The 15,898-nt window shown below is 39.7% G+C and overlaps 3 protein-coding genes across 4 annotated transcripts; 2 read left to right on the top strand and 1 right to left on the bottom strand.

Annotated features, from left to right (window-relative positions):
- Positions 1-140: 140 nt before the first annotated feature.
- On the top strand, positions 141-2,474 carry asb16 (ankyrin repeat and SOCS box containing 16). Its single transcript, XM_074697160.1, has 7 exons — positions 141-269; positions 420-708; positions 787-1,054; positions 1,212-1,620; positions 1,729-1,812; positions 1,897-2,007; positions 2,095-2,474. Exons 2-7 carry the CDS (start codon positions 432-434, stop codon positions 2,278-2,280), a joined length of 1,335 nt encoding a protein of 444 aa, XP_074553261.1. The 5' UTR covers positions 141-269; positions 420-431; the 3' UTR covers positions 2,281-2,474.
- Positions 2,475-3,621: 1,147 nt separating this feature from the next.
- Positions 3,622-7,577, top strand: tmub2 (transmembrane and ubiquitin-like domain containing 2). The gene is made up of 3 exons (XM_074696610.1): positions 3,622-3,755; positions 4,635-5,264; positions 6,377-7,577. Exons 2-3 carry the CDS (start codon positions 4,651-4,653, stop codon positions 6,762-6,764), a joined length of 1,002 nt encoding a protein of 333 aa, XP_074552711.1. The 5' UTR covers positions 3,622-3,755; positions 4,635-4,650; the 3' UTR covers positions 6,765-7,577.
- Positions 7,578-9,409: 1,832 nt separating this feature from the next.
- On the bottom strand, positions 9,410-15,469 carry atxn7l3a (ataxin 7 like 3a). Of its 2 annotated transcripts, XM_074697270.1 has the most exons (13): positions 15,229-15,469; positions 14,495-14,594; positions 14,274-14,406; positions 14,010-14,181; positions 13,819-13,916; positions 13,706-13,728; positions 13,572-13,617; positions 13,444-13,481; positions 13,289-13,357; positions 13,163-13,206; positions 12,661-12,732; positions 10,387-10,523; positions 9,410-10,307 (listed from the first exon to the last, which is right to left on the bottom strand). In XM_074697270.1, exons 1-13 carry the CDS (start codon positions 15,234-15,236, stop codon positions 10,075-10,077), a joined length of 1,173 nt encoding a protein of 390 aa, XP_074553371.1. In that variant the 5' UTR covers positions 15,237-15,469; the 3' UTR covers positions 9,410-10,074. The 2 variants fall into 2 exon arrangements, with proteins under 2 accessions (XP_074553371.1, XP_074553372.1); XM_074697271.1 differs by lacking the exon at positions 12,661-12,732.
- Between the last annotated feature and the right edge of the window lie 429 nt (positions 15,470-15,898).

The following is a 15,898-nucleotide window of genomic DNA, read 5'->3' as shown; positions in this document are numbered from 1 at the left end:
TCTCTCTTTTGAACACAAACACTGGGTAAACACTGCCGCTTGGTGGCCATTTAAAGTAATAGAAGTATCAACTTGCAGTCTGATCTATTTATAGCCTCTGTAGAGCTGAAGTTGTGTTCGAGCAGCAATCTTGTGAATGTAACCACAAATGAAGGGCATTAAACTGATGTTCTGCTTTTGATATTGAAGTCAGAAGGACAGTAAAACTGATTTAAACGATGAGGATTTTCACTTGAAGCTGTGCTTGGACCCTGTGACTCCATTTAAGGGTGAGTAGGACCTGCTGGCTGACCTTTATTTAGACAGAACAGCCCTGTGCTTCAGAGAGAAGTCACTACTGCTCTGGGGAATCAACAGCATGAGCTTTCAGCTTTGACTGCACAGAAAAAAATGTCATAATCAAAACTTTATTACGTCAGATTAAAGGTACCATGTCAAAGGGAACATTTCCATACTCCTCTACCTCAATGCTGGATGCTCGGAGGGCCATGACCAGCACCTCTCTGTCCCGTGCCCCAAGACAGCAGGGGCAGCGTCTCCAGGAGGTGCGGGCCCCTCCACCTCAGCTCCGGTGCAGAGACACTGCTGTTCACAACACCTTCATGTGTGGGGATATGAAGGGGGTGTACACAGTACTGAAGGAGCCTGGGATGGTTAACGCTGTGATGGAAACAGTGCACGAAGAGATGGTGTGGGCTCCAGAGTTTGGTATGCCTCCTCATCAGCAACTCTTTCTCATTATCTTGCTTTAATTTATCGCTAGACAGCTTTTCTGTTTCGTTCCAGGAATGTGGACTCTGAGCTCCAAGGTCAAGCAAACTTCAGCGCTGCGTTTGGCTGCCAGCAGAGGACACACAGAATGTGTGGAGGAGCTGCTGTTCAGAGGTGCTGAGGTGAATGCAGACCCTGGAGGAAGCACGGCTCTGCATGATGCCTGCGTAGGCGGCCATACGGTGTGTGTTCAGCTGCTGCTGTCTTATGGAGCAGATCCTGAGGTGCTCTCTGAGGATGGTAGTGCTCCTTTACACCTCTGCACCTCCGTCCAGTCATTCCAGTGAGTATCATACCATTAATACAAGAAATAATGAAAATAAGCAGCAGATCTTCCATGCAGTTTAATGCTAATGATCTATTAGAGGAAAAATGCTCCACCTTTAAAAGAAACCTTCTCATTTCCTGCATGAAAAATAACAATGTGTATGTTCTTACAGGTGTGCTGAGCTGCTGTTACAAAAGGGTGCAGAGGTTAATGTAAGAACAAAGGTGTCCAGGCTCACGCCGCTGCACCTCGCAGCTCAGAAAGGCCTAGAAGAGCACGTGGAGCTCTTCTTAAGCCACGGTGCTGACGTGTTAGCCACAAATCTGGAGGGAGAGACCCCGCTGAATGCTGCCTGCTCTGCTGCTGAGAGGCCTGCTGAAAAAGGCCGGTATTTACGTGTGATTCAAAATCTGCTGGGAGCAGGAGCTGACCCCAGGACTGGAGGGAAGAAGCGACACACACCGCTGCACAATGCCTGTGCAAACTGCTGTCATCGGATTGTGAAGATCCTCCTGCAGCATGGAGCCAGGGCAGACGTTGAAAACTTTTTAGGATACACACCAATGGACTGTCTCATACAGGTATGATAGCTTGGATTTGCTGGGTATTAATCAGCAAATACTCACCGAGTAAAGACATCAGTCTTGAATCAGAGGCAGGAGGATGATTTTTAGAAAAATTTTTTCCAGGTGATTGAAGATTATCTGGACCAGCAACCAGAAGCAATAGCACAGTCACTTCTCAATCATGGAGCAAAGCCACTTTCTCCATTGGTATGACCTGACCCCATCCACACTGCTGCACCAAAACACAACATAACCAAGAACAAATGAGACTTTTCTCTGTCCTCTTTCCAGAAGTTAGAACAGTGTGTCCTCTCTCCTGCCACTCTGGAGGTGATGCTGAACTCGTACACATCCATCCCTCGCTGTGAGTGGCTGGGGTCTCTGTTTCCTGAGCTGTATGAGGTGAGCTGTCTGCTGTGTTAAATTAACTCCTCCCTCTTTCTTTGCTTTAAAATGCTTTGGTGTTTGTTTGTCCTCCCCTTGCTTCAGGAGCATCGCTCCTTCTTCGATTTGATGCGCCAGCGGAGCGGTCAGCCGCGCTCTCTGCAGCATCTCTGTCGCTGTGCACTCCGTCTGAACCTTGGAGCCCGGTGTCACTCTGTGATCAGTAAACTGGACATTCCCAGCTCAGTGAGGGATTACCTGCTGCTGTGTAATGATGGGACGCTTCGATGACCTCCCATATTAATTTGTGGAAATTAAATCCATTTTTTTGATTACATTAACATGGCTCTAATTTAATTTTTTAACTAACACTTGTTGCTGATCTTGCAGACTTTCAGAGTGAGTTTCTAGAGGAAAAACATGCACTTCTGATATTTATTCTGGATTCTTGTTTACTGGTTTTACTTCATTCATGTTGTGTTAAGTGGTGCTATAACTGTTTGAACAATAAAGAGTTTGAATAAAAAGCAAATGATGGGACTGTCTCATGAGAGTGATTCTAATTCATAATATTAAAGACATCTATGTATCACTTTTCGATTGCTAGGAACCCTAATAAATCCTTGCATAAAAAATCCTACATTTTTTTTTTTTTTACCTTTATTTAACCAGGAAGGTCCCATTGAGATTAAGAACCTCTTTTTCAAGGGAGTCCTGGCCAAGAGGCAGCAAAGTTACACAGTAAAATTATGGTGATTTACAATCAAAATTAATATTATGAAAAACAGGTACAATTTGAGGAGGCTGTCTCAAGTGCTCTGAGTCTGGATTTAAATGCATTTATAGAAACAAGATCAGTTAATTTCTAGTCTTTTTGCAACATGTTCCATGCAGAAGGAGCTGAGTATACAAATGCCATCAGGTTGCAAATGTAGGAAGGCAGTAGTCCAAGGATGGCCTTATAAATGAAAGTTTACCAATGTCCCAGCCTCCTGGTGGACAAAGAAGGCCATCCCACTCGAGAATACAGTTCACAATGACGGGTCAAAGGTCTACAGTTGGTAATGAACCTCAGAGATCCATGATACACAGCGTCAATCTGTCGAAGACGTTGATCTGAAGCAGTCATATACAACAAATCTCCGTAATCTAAAATCGATAAGAATGTTGCAGTGACAAGATGCTTTTTTGACTCGAAGGAAAAACAAAATTTGTTTCGAAAGAAAAATCCCAATTTCAGTCTGAGTTTCTTAACTGGATTGTTTTAATATATATATATATATATATATATATATATATATATATATATATATATATATATATATATATATATATATATATATATATATATATATATATATAAAATACATAATGATATAATAATATATAATACATAATAATATAATAATATATAATACAATAATATGTATAATTATTAATATAATATAGAGATACAATCAGGATGGAAGGTCTAAATTATCCGAAGCAAATTTTTTTACTTTGTGGCAAAAAAAATATTTTTCTATTTACATTGGTGTAATTAAAATTATTACATGCTTTCATTATCTTAAATCCCCTTTCATAATCATGGTTTAAAACTTCACAGCAACATGTGACTATTTTCCAAAACAAGCCTCCCAGCCGGCTGCGTGATGACGTCACGCCCCTCCACGTCCCTGTGTTTTTATCATGTTAAGAAGAAGAAGCTGCTAACTAGCCAGCACTGAGCCTCGTCTTCAAACATGCTCTGATTTCACAGCTGGCAGGTAAGATCATTTTATAACCGTACATGAAAGACATGCTCACAGTTTCAGTGTTTCCTGTTTTCGTTTTAAAAACGAATGAAGTGAAAAGACTTCGAGCGGCTCGAGTTTTAAACCGCCGAAGGTCGTTATTCGGTTAGCAAAGTGTGCTAGCACTGTAGGCTAACTTAGCTGGTTTACGGGCGACTTCAGCACAAACTGGGACTTAACAAAGGTTTTGTAACGGTTCCTGTTTGTCTCAATGCTTAAAGGATGTCTGTATCTACTGACGTGGCACTGAGGGAAACTGTTGACACCCTTTGGAACAGCTGGCTGTTTGATCAAAGCTTCACAGCTACAAGAAAACAGCTGTTAGCCGCTAAACATACACAACTATTCTGACTTTTACATCTTATTGCACCAGGTGGAAACATGTCAGTTTATTGAATGTTGTCTTATGAAATGATAACTGCAGGAACACGTGAAGGAACATACCAGTTGTGCAAAGTCAAATCGATATCTTGTGTAAGGTAGCTGTGACCTGAGGGGCTCAGTTATCTCTGTGAATACAACCTTTGTCATGCTGAGCCGTCTGAACATTTTCAGAACATGATGTTTTCACTGTAAACTGGAAACACCACTTCCTGCTGTCACGTTAGGGATTAGCTGGATGTTTAATACTTTGTATTCTTTTAACACAACCTAAAGAATGACAGGAAATGTTTTACTCCCATTTATAAGAGAGTATGATGAAGATTTGTATGTCTACTTTAAGAACAGTTATTTTAAAGACTCAAGAATAAAAGTGTTTTTTTGTCCCTTGAAGCTAAAATCTGTGGATTACTGCTCATGATCAACAACATTGGAGTGACCCATTATTCTTTTGTTTTCCTGTGTCTGCAGGTTTTGGAGGACAGAGATGGCAGTGTGTGCACTGACCATGTTGGACGGTATGGAGGGTGAGGTGACGGCAGCAGGAGGTGTCTTGCTTCTGGTCCTGGCCCTTGTCCTGGCTTGGCTCTCGACACACGTCGCCGACAGGGGGGATCACATACTCGGCACCATCCTCACCGTGGGCACTCATGCCTCTCTGATCGGACTGGGTGGCCCCGACAGCTACAACGGAGGGCCTCCCAGCACGGACACGTCTGAACAGCAGGCTCCTCCACAGTCGCAGGAGAACAAGCCGGATGATGTTGAGCCTGGGACTGAGAGAGGAGAAGGTGAAGGAGTGGGCGAAGGAGCTGACGGGGTCAGGATGGATCTGCTGTTGGACATACAGAGCAAACAACCACAGGCTAGGAGGCTGCAGGCTTCAGATGAGGAGGATGATGATGTGGAAGAGGAGGAGGAGGAGGAGGATGAAGAGCTGGAGGAGGAAGACAAAAAGATTTTATTGCATATCCCAGTGTTGTCCAGCACCATCCCACCGACTGACACGACAACTGGCATCTCTGTCCGTCTGAAGTTTCTGAATGATACGGAGGAGGTGGCTGTGTTAGAGCCACAGGATACAGTTGGAGTACTGAAAAGGTTAGTGAAACAAACATGCACGCTCATAAAAGGAGAAATCATAACTATCGAAAGAAATATTCCTTAAAACCAGCTTCTAGAGCAGGCATGGGCAAACTACGGCCCAGGTGCCACATGCGGCCCGTTAAACCTTTAAATCCGGCCCGCCGAACTTGAAAAAATTAAATGAATAAACCTTGTTAATGTTTTATTTTCCCTGCAATTCTGATGTTTTCCCACTAGATGGTGCACTGTAGATACATTGGCTTTGTTGAGGTGAAGCGTAGGCCTATTACTCCACGTTTGCACTTTACCCTCTGACCCATCAGCTCTTCTGTAAAGATGAACAGACCTAAGAAAAGGAAAGTGGACAAAACAAAACTCATTGAAACACATGGAAGTGCGCATATGCGTGCGGATAAGATGGAGTGGATCGTCAGCAATCTGTTACTTATAAAAAACAAGCCCAGGAACATGTCTGTATAAACCTTCAATGTGAGTTATTTGTCTAATTTTTATATAGAGACGTTCACATTTAATATCAAAATATCACACAAACAATTTTGACACAATCTTTTATTATATTTTGTTTGTTTCATTTTTAAAACCAGGACAGAAAAAACACATTTTTCTGTTTTTCTGTACTTCCGTTTTTCCGTTTTGGTTTTAAAACAGAAAAGTAAAAAAACAAGTCAATTTTTTATTTATTTTTTCCTTTTTGTTTTGTTTTGTTTTGAAACAGAATAACAAAAGAACGAACCATACACAGATTCAAATCCCATTATAATTCCATTCTCTCATATTCTAATTTTAATTTCAAAACAAAATCAAAACAGCGAAAAATAGACTGTTATTTGTTTTCTGATTTTTGATTTGAAAACAAAAAATTGAATAACAAGTCATTATCAGTTTTCCGATTTTGGATTCTAAAACAGTTATGGAATGAACGAATGATACCCTGATAGTTACCAAAGCACTCCATCCATCTGCTCCTGGTCCGGCCCCTTTGTCAAATGTTACAACCCATTGTGGCCCATGAATCAAAAAGTTTGCCCACCCCTGTCCTAGAGAGTGGGACGCAAAGGTTGAGACCTCCCTTTTAATGTCTGCTTTCTCTTTCTTCTCCTCTCTAGTAAATACTTCTCAGGTCGGGAGCACCAAATTAAACTCATCTACCAAGGTCAGCTGCTGCAGGATCCCAAGAAGACTCTGTTATCCCTGAACATCACACACAACAGCGTGATACACTGCCACGTCTCCCAGACCCTGCACGAGCCCGCTCCTGAGGAAGGGGCTCAGGCGGGGGCTGGTGTTGGTTCCAGGGTTTCTGGAGGATTCAGGGCTGCTGGAGTGGCGATCAGCACGGGCAGCCTGGTGGTGCCTGTGTTCGTGGTTATTCTGGCTGTGGTGTGGTACTTCCGCATCAACTACAGGCAGTTCTTTACTGCACCTGCGACCATCTCCCTCGTGGGAGTCACTGTGTTCTTCAGCTTTCTGATATTTGGGATGCACAGCCGCTGAAAGGGCAGAGACAAGGGCGCACGCTTGCAGCTGAATGTTGTGAGGTAATGTAAAAATAACTGCAGCAGTGGGTGGCGTCTGGAGGGACGGACATATTTAGAGGTGCTCAGTGAAGATGCAACATTCGATTTGACTCTACAGAGTGTGTGTGTGTGTGTGTGTGTATGCGTGGGTGGGTGGCTAGGTGAGTCTGTTTGTGCATGTACCAAGTTAAAAAAAAACCTACAGTTGTAAAATACATGAAAAATCTGCAAAAGCTAAACCATAACTCTACAAACACATCTCTGCTGTCCACTCCATGCTCAAACACTGTCTCTCGTTGTTTGCTTTTACTGTTGCTAAAAATCTTGAAGCTTTCCTGTGTCATTGGTTTTAAACGCCACTGTTTCCGTGTTAAAAATTTAAATTTAATTACTTAGATGTAAAGATCTAAATCTGTTTGGAACCACACACTGATGTACTGTGTGGACCAGTTTTTCTTTTTTTTCCATTTTCTGTTTTTGAATGAATCTATGTAAGCCAATGTGGATGTACAGCTGCCATAGTGCTAGCCTGAAAAAAAAATCAGATATTTTTATTTCTCAGAAACTATTGCTTGGTAGGGATAGGCTAATTTAAATAATCTCCAGTTGGGAACGTCAGCTTTTTGAGAAGATATTGTAAATATGTTGTGTATTTCTGTAAATAAAAATGATAGAATGAAACAGATGAACCTGCATCTGGCACTTAAAGATTTGGAGTGGTACGTGTACCTTCTCCTGATTATGCTGGACTGCTCTGGCTTCAGTGACGTCTCATATTAAAGCATTTCAAACCAGCCTGGTTTCTGTTTCTGACTGAAAAGTTTCTTCTGAGTAAATGAAGAAAAAGAATGGAATTTTGATAATTGATGGTGAATCACCTGAAAATTTCCTCCTATTTTTACCACATAACTTTCTCATAAAAACAGATATTTTTTATCATTTATTTTTTATTTTTCTGTTTTTGTCAGACGCTAAAGAAATTCCTAAAAATCTTTAATCGCCATCTCGATAAATAAACATGAAGCATGTGACTGTTAACTAAAACACTTTAAAAAGCTACCTTACCTGTATTGACCCTGCACCTCTGATTAGCGGCAGAAACATGCAGCGTAGGTCTTTCACACTGCAAGAAACAAAAATCTTATCAGGGGTTTTTCTCTTATTTTAAGTAAAAATTGTCTTATTATACTCCATATGAGACACATTCTACTCATTAGTCCAGAAAAATGTCTTGTTTCAAGTCATTTAATGACAGAAGTTAGTTTTAATTGCTTGTAACAAGTTAAAAAAAAAACTGCTAAAGGAATAAGAAAATCATCTGAAAAGTTAAAAAAAAAAACATAAATTTGCAAAAAATTGAATTTTCAGATTTAAAAGAAAAAAATAAAATAAAAATTTAAATGTAAAAAATTTGCAATAACAAAACTTTTTTTTTCTTTTGCAAATTTTTACTGTGCAAAAAAAAAAAAGTAAAAATTAAAGAAAAAATACATGATGCTCCAAAGCCACAGGTTGCAGACCCTTGTGCCAATGGAACAAGAAAAAATTTGCTCGAAAATTAGCTTGAAAGTGGAATAATGTCTTAATACAAGAAACTTTTTTCTTGTTCCATTGGCAGTTTTTCTTTACTTGTTAGAAGCAATTCAGATCTCATTTCTGTCTTTAAATAACTTTAAGAGACATTTTTCTGGACAGGTCAGTTGAATGTGTCTAAGAAGACTTTTTCTACTATTAAAAGACGAAAAAACATTAGATTTCAGTTTTTTTGCAAATCCTGTTTTTACAGGATAGTATCTGATAAAAAAAAAGAAATTCTAAATAAATTAAATTCAATTTTTATGAACAGGAAGATTTTTTTTCAAATGAATGCTAACATCACTGTATAATCATATGAAACAGTAAAGAATTAAAGTCACATTTCGTATATCGCTGCATACAGATTCACAAGAGCCACAAGACACCGTCAGCTGTTTACTTCAAGAAAAATGGAAACATGTCAATCAAAGTATCTCAGTAACAGTTTGTTCATCTCTACTGCACAGCACAAGACTTCACTGGAAAGGATCAGAAGATAAAACAGACTAACACAAATATGTGTCCATGTTAACCTTACTCCAGATTCAATCAGGCTTCGTCAACTGTTTCATAATCTGTGACAGAAAAACGGAAAGCATCAGACGTCCGGGTCTGTTTGGAAATTACCTGCTGATACTAAAACAGTCAGTTCTAAAAAGCAAAACATGGAAATGAAAAGAGCAATTTAACAAGAGTGTGTCTACTACCGAGGGAAACAAAGCTGGACATACTGCCCCGATGATTTAAATACAGTCTCTAAACGGAGTCCCAAGAAACTCTGCCACTGAAAGTTCCAACCTCCTCATGTATGTCATGATTTATAAGTAGAAACTACACAGGATTAATCTGAGGAAAAGAAGTTAAATAGGATTTATCTTACAAGAACTGTACATGTGCCCTAAAGCCTGCAGGCCAATCAAATATCAAAATCTGCTTCAACAAACATTCAGTTTTTTCTTAAATATATATCGTTGGTGTAAACAATAAATTCAAAATGGAAAAAAAAGTCACATTCTTTGACACACAGTCTTATAAAACATACATGAATAATTTAGACACAGTTCACTAAACTAAAAAAAAGACATTCTCACTGAATGCAGGTCAGCATCGAGAGGCACTCGAACATAAATGTGCAGATCAATGCGAGGAATGACGAGTCACGACTGTGCTCGGGTTTACATGAGCTGAATGTTGAATGAAGTGCTGTTTGAAGTCACAAATATAACAAACTTTAGAAATTAGAGTCACGGGATCAAAGTGACGGCGCTGAAACTTTACAAGTTTACTGATCAGATGCCGCACGTCACCCGAGTCATGTCTCCACAGGGTTTCTTTCTTTCTTTAAAACAAAAACTGTTTTGTGCCTTGTGTCTTTAGTTTTTTTAGATCCCATTATTGCAACCAGCCCTCACACATCTTAGATAAATATCTGGAAAATTACTCAGGATCATCTGCAGACTTTAGCCCCACAGTCACCCAAAGGTCTGACATCATCCATCTGTGTTGCCTTAATTCTCCAAAACAAAAGGAAGTCTGCTTCATGGTGGGATTTTCACTACAGAAACTCTGGATTCTGGGACTCTAAAACAGAAAGAGGAATGTTCGTACTCCTGCCTAGGTTGTTGAAAGAAGAAGAAGAGTTCAGTTTTTGTCCCGTGAGTACGGTGGTGAAAGGAAAAGTTGAAGAGCAGATCCAGCATTGAGGACTCCTGCTAGTTTAAGTCATCGTAGATGCTGGAAATAGAGGGCGCTTGGAGTTTGGGCCTCTTCTTTTTGGTCGATAAGCTGATATTACTCTGAGAGCTGCTGCTGCTGCCTCCTGTTAGGCTCCCTCCTCCCCCTCCTCCTCCTCCTACTCCTACTCCTCCACTGCCTCCTACAGTGTTCAAACTAAGAGGTGTCTTCTTCTTTTTCTTGGGCATCCTTGAGTCTGAATGGTTGGTGCCTGTGAGAGTGAAAGAAAGTAATCAGTCTCCTCGTCTTGAAAGAAAACCTTTGAGTGTCTCACACTAAACCTCCCTTACTGGCTTTGGATGAGGCAGAGTCTGCAGGAGAAATATCAGGGGAGTCTTCCCACTGCAGGCGGCTCATCACGGTCTGTCTGTCTGGAATGTCGAAGCTGTCGCTCTCCGCTACGGCATCTGCTTCAGGAAGCGACGGCCTGAAACGTGACCACAGACACAGAAACGTTCTGTTTCTCTGGTTCAGAAAATACCCCTCAAGTATCACTTAAAGCCCCTTAATTAATACACGACTTTCCCCATGTTATAATGAACAGAAATTTTGGTGGAATACATCTTTGGTTTATGCTTCAATTTATTTCAAATCCATTTAAAGTTTCTTTATGAGCACTTTTAAGAGTGATTCTATAATTAGGGGTACATTTCATGTCCTTGGAATATACTTATCATTTTAATGAAGTGTTAATTTCAAGCAATGACCAATTCTACAGTGGGTCATTTGGCTGATATTTCATTTTTATTTAATACAGAAAGTGAACAGGTTCCATAATTTATTCAGCTAAAAATGCAATTTTTGGGCTGTCCGATTTCTCAAATGTCAAGTTTGCTCTTCAAAATTAGCACTTTAGACTAAAGACTTTACATGTCTGTGAATATTTTCAGTACTATTTGTTTAAGATAATCATTACAATATGACAAAGGTGTTTTAGAAACTATTTTTATAATTTATATGGATAAAATAATTCATTTTGTGTGTGTCCGAGAAATCAGTGTCAACAGTGTTACCTGTTGAATAAAACCCTATAAATCAGCAATAGTTTGCTCCAAAGTCACATGACTTAAATCAATTTAAGTCACATCCTTTTTGGTGGGAACCATGAAGAAAGTGTTGCATATTTTAACTCTAACATCAATATTTCATCAGAATGATTGTCTGTACATAAAGGATAGACTGATTATCGGCCAGGCCGATATTTGGCATTTTGAAGCATATCGGCATCTGCCTTTTTTTAAAAAAAAATCTGACCGCCGATAAGAAACAAATTTTAAAACTGCGTTGTTGCAGCTCTGTCTGCAGTCACTTCTCAGTCCCTAGCACTGTCCCATCCACAGTACCATCTGATTGATTACAAGCAGAGCCATGGCTGGGGTAACAGCCAATCAGTTTTCATTTAACTTTATTAAACGTGCTGCTTAGCCTGGGAGCTGTTTAATAAAAATATGCTTGAAGGCATTTGGGTGCAGTAAAGTGTTGGAGTTTGTATTGTACAAAATTTTTATGCTTTTTTCACTCTGACTGCAAATTAATATCTGCTTCAAATATTGTTTATCGACCTCCTTAAATACTGATAATCAGTACCGGTATCGACCCTAAAAAAATCCATATTAGTCTATCTCTACTGTACGTGGGCAGCATTAATTGTTTGTCAGCTGTGTTACCAACATTTTCTGGTGTTCTCATTATAAATGTTTAGAAATATGAGGTGATTGAAGTCAGGTGGTGGCATGTTTAAGGTCTGTAGTTGACACAAAAGCCAAAAAATGGAGAAAATGTCAACTGTTTTACATGTGATTTTTGTGCCATAATTCTTTTAAATTTTGTCCGAACTGTGATACAAATGAAGAGGGATTCTTCCAGGGAGCGTAGTCTGACATAGAAATGTTGAATAACTCTAAATTCTGTAAAATATGGTATATGTTGAAAAAATAGTCCCAACTGTTGTCCATAACACAGTTGACAAAATTACACTCCAAATTTTTTTTGTAACTCAAATTTTTAAAAATTCATTAGCGCTTAAGCTTGCCATCTAATGAATTTACTTCATTCCAGGTGTATCATTTGAAATCAGACAGAATACGAAACAAAAAAGCACAGATTTTTTCACTTTTTTGTATTCCTGAAATGTTCCTCTAATTATAGAATCACTTTTAAAAGAACCAAACTTTACGCTCAACTTGTGGATGTCTCAAAAAGAAAGAATGATGCCAGAACAACCACAGAGTTTAGTGGACTGTGTCTCAAAAGCTGACAGTCAAGCAAAAAGTCACTGTAAGAAGAAAAGGTCAGAGAACACTCCGCTCACTTCATCTGCAGTGTACTTTTCGCCTGTTAGCGCACAAAGAGCTGTTACTGAAGGAAAACACACAACCCTGACCAGCGGCATCTTTCTCTCCTATTTCTGGAACAACCTGATCAGGAAACAGTGAACGTCTGTATCAGCAAGCAGCCACACACACACACACACACCCAGACATGATTATAGTTAAGTACACTTGAGGGTGAAGGAGGGGAGAAGGGAAGGAGGGAGGGTGAGGAAGGGGACAGGGCACACTCACGCGGACGGCCCCAGGAGGAACACCCTGACGGCCCTCCTCTGTTCGTCCGTGTGCTGGGGACACCGCTGAGATCTGGTGGGACACAAGGTGGCATTTTACATCCCAGACTGACGCCCCCCTCCCAAATGTCACACAGCTTTAAACACCACCCGAGGGAGGCGGGACGGACACTATCAGCGACCAATCAGGACGGAGCGGGGTAGGGATGCGGGGTTAAAGGGTTGTGAAATGTTTCAGGTTGGTCGCTGATGGGGTCCTTTGGAATTTGGAATCAACTGTATTGAGTTGCCACTTGTGTACCCCTGAGTTAGTCCCAACACACTGTACATGATCATTTTCACTGAGACATGAATGAAACTGATCATGTGTCCAGATTAAACATGCAACGCCTTATCCCAGATAAACAAACACCACAGAGACAGCACTTCCTTTTTTCCTCACAGGGTAGAAATCTCATCAGCTGTTTGTGCATGTGTGTGCTCTGAGATGTGACAGTATTTACCTGGTACACATTTTCTTGGTGTGCTCAGAGATCACTCCACATTGCTGAGGAAAAAAACACAAATTTACTCAACGATGTGCGTCAAATCAAACAGTGAAACTTCCACATTGGGAATTTTGAGCTTACCGTCGTCAAAAGGGATCTGACTTCATCAGGGCCCAAAGATTCATAGCTGATGCCAGTATTATAGTTGTACTGAAATAAAAGACAAACAGAATCCTTTATCAGTAGATTTCACACAGATTTATGTTCTTGAATGCAACACAGAAAGAAGTTTTTACCTTGTACGTCTCTGGAGGGAGGCTGCTTCCAAGCTCACCTGGATATGAAACAAAAAAAGAAGGTTAAAAAAAATATCACAGTTTTGGGTGTGAGCATAGACCAAATCAAAAAAGCTTCACAGACTTACCATTTTTATGTTTCAAAGATTTAGATCTTCTTGGGGAATTCTGATTCTGCAAAAGAAAAATAAACATTAAAATCAAGATTTACCTCTTTCTACAAATCAAATTACACTAAAAACAAAATCTGATGCAAAATTACCTTTTCTGACTTTCTCTTCTTGGCTGTAACAAGAAAGAAAAAAGCGTTTTCTTATGTTAGAAACTTGTAGTTTTATTTTTGAACCATTTTTTTGTTCGATAAAAAAGTCTCACCTTTTTTCTCTGCCCCATACGACCAGTCGTTGTCATTCAGGTCGTCGTTGTCTTCCTGATCGCTCTCTGATTTGCTCATGTTATTGTTGCTCGCTAGCCTGTAAAAAAAAAAAAAAAAAAAAAAAAAGATCAGATATTTAAACACAATTTTGGTTACATGGATTAGCTCTGAGTTGTTTCTCCTGTCTAACCTGCGATTGGCAATGCGACTGCTGTTACGCCCCATCCCGAGACATTTCTCCAAGTGTGGAGCGAAGCGTGAAGCTGCGATCAATCTCTTGCAGTTGGGGCATTCACACTCTTTGTTTTTCCATTGATTGTACACTTGGCCGAATATGTCAACTCCTGGCTGATCCACTATTTCTAGAAGAGAAGTGGGACAAAGAAAAACAATTTAAAAGCACTATGTTGAAGAAAAATACAAAAGGACGTGAAGCGAAGGCAGAAACACTTACCAAACTCTTTCAAACTCTCTTGGTCTGTGTCGTCTAAGAAGAAATAACCCTGCTTCACGGCACGATGCACCTCGAAACACAGGCCCAAACAGGCATCTTCCACCAGCTCAGAGTAGATGTCATGAACCAAGGCCTAAAAAAAAAAAAAAAAAAAAAAAAGATCAATATAGAGAAAATACAGATTAATTAAAAAAAAAAAACAGACTTGTTTATTTACTTGCCTCCAGCTTGGTGTTGTCTGGGCCTGACAGGGGCATATCCTCCATTTTCATTTGAAAATCTGAATGGGAAATCTTGATGGCAGAGTAATGTGAGTCTGACCTGAGGATTTGGAAGAGAAAACACACTTTCAGTTAAGAAAGGAAGCAAATCAAAAAGCAAAATGCCAGCCTTACAACAGCATAAAGTAGATTTTCACCCACAGTTTTCTTGTATCCTCCTTCCTCGTGATGTAAAACTAACTTTAATATTTTCTAGATACTGAATTTACATCAGTAAGTCTAAACTAGGTTAGCTTAACTGTAGGTGAGGTAATTAACTAGTCTTCATCACCACAGAATGAGCTTAATATCGCGAGAAACACACCTCTGTTATTCGGAGGTGATTAGAAAATATGGCCGAAAATGGGTTGCATGGCTGCTTCAGGCTTCCGTACAGTAAACATCTCAAAAATATCATACAGCATAGCAGTCATGATGCTGGGTGTCAGGCTGTTATTTTCTTGATTTAACTGCTACATTTTCATGAAGAATATTAAACCGTCCATGTAGCAATGACACATGAATGTGACAATAACAGCGCAGCTAATGACAGTTGTTAGCACGACAGCTAACGTCAGCTTACTTCAAAGACTTCACTGCGCGGTTACAGTGAGCTTTAGGGTCTAGTTCAAACAACGTCCAGCTAAAAATGTAACGACGTCATATTTATTCACCCGTAGACCGTTTCCTCTTACCAGGTCATGCCGAAAACTCAGCCTGAACCAGGCACTCTCTGTGAGGACACAACATCACCTTCACAGCCCACAGAGATTCAGATTATTCCGTTGTCCGAGTGTCAGCGCCAACCATCATGAAGGAGAAAAGGTAAAAAGTTACATCCTTTGAGCCGTTTGTGTGGCAGGTGTCGTCTGAGCAAACGTTAAAAACGGCCGAGCCCAACGGTTACACATCAAACAGAAGGTAGAGCGACCGACTTCCGGGTTCAACCTTCAAAATAAGAGCGTATTAATAAAAACCATGATAAACACATTTTAGAAAAAGGGTTTTCACACTATAACAGCGAGAAAGCTGGGGAATAACCCATTTGTCAATCAATCAATCTATTTATATAGCAACAATTACACACTATGCTGATGACACACAACTTTAAGCAACAATTTGATGACATCAAAATTGCATTAAAAACGTATTTCCCCCCTAGAAAAGATAAATCTCATCATAAATAATCCGGGTACTTTATCAGACTCCAAGAGGGCAGTTCAGCAGCCTGTTTATTTATTTTTTTTTTTTGAATTTTATATATTACAAATAAATAAATAAAAAATGCAAAAATTAAAAAAAGTAAAAAATAAAAGTGCTCCATTGCAAACTGAAAGTGCCAAAATTACATAAATAAATATAAAA

The sequence above is a fragment of the Halichoeres trimaculatus genome, unplaced genomic scaffold (assembly GCF_033239565.1).
Source record: "Halichoeres trimaculatus isolate MK-OKI-2021-1 unplaced genomic scaffold, fHalTri1.1 fHalTri1_scaffold_20, whole genome shotgun sequence".
Taxonomy (NCBI): Eukaryota; Metazoa; Chordata; class Actinopteri; order Labriformes; family Labridae; genus Halichoeres; species Halichoeres trimaculatus.
This window is presented reverse-complemented; position numbering and strand designations above follow the sequence as displayed.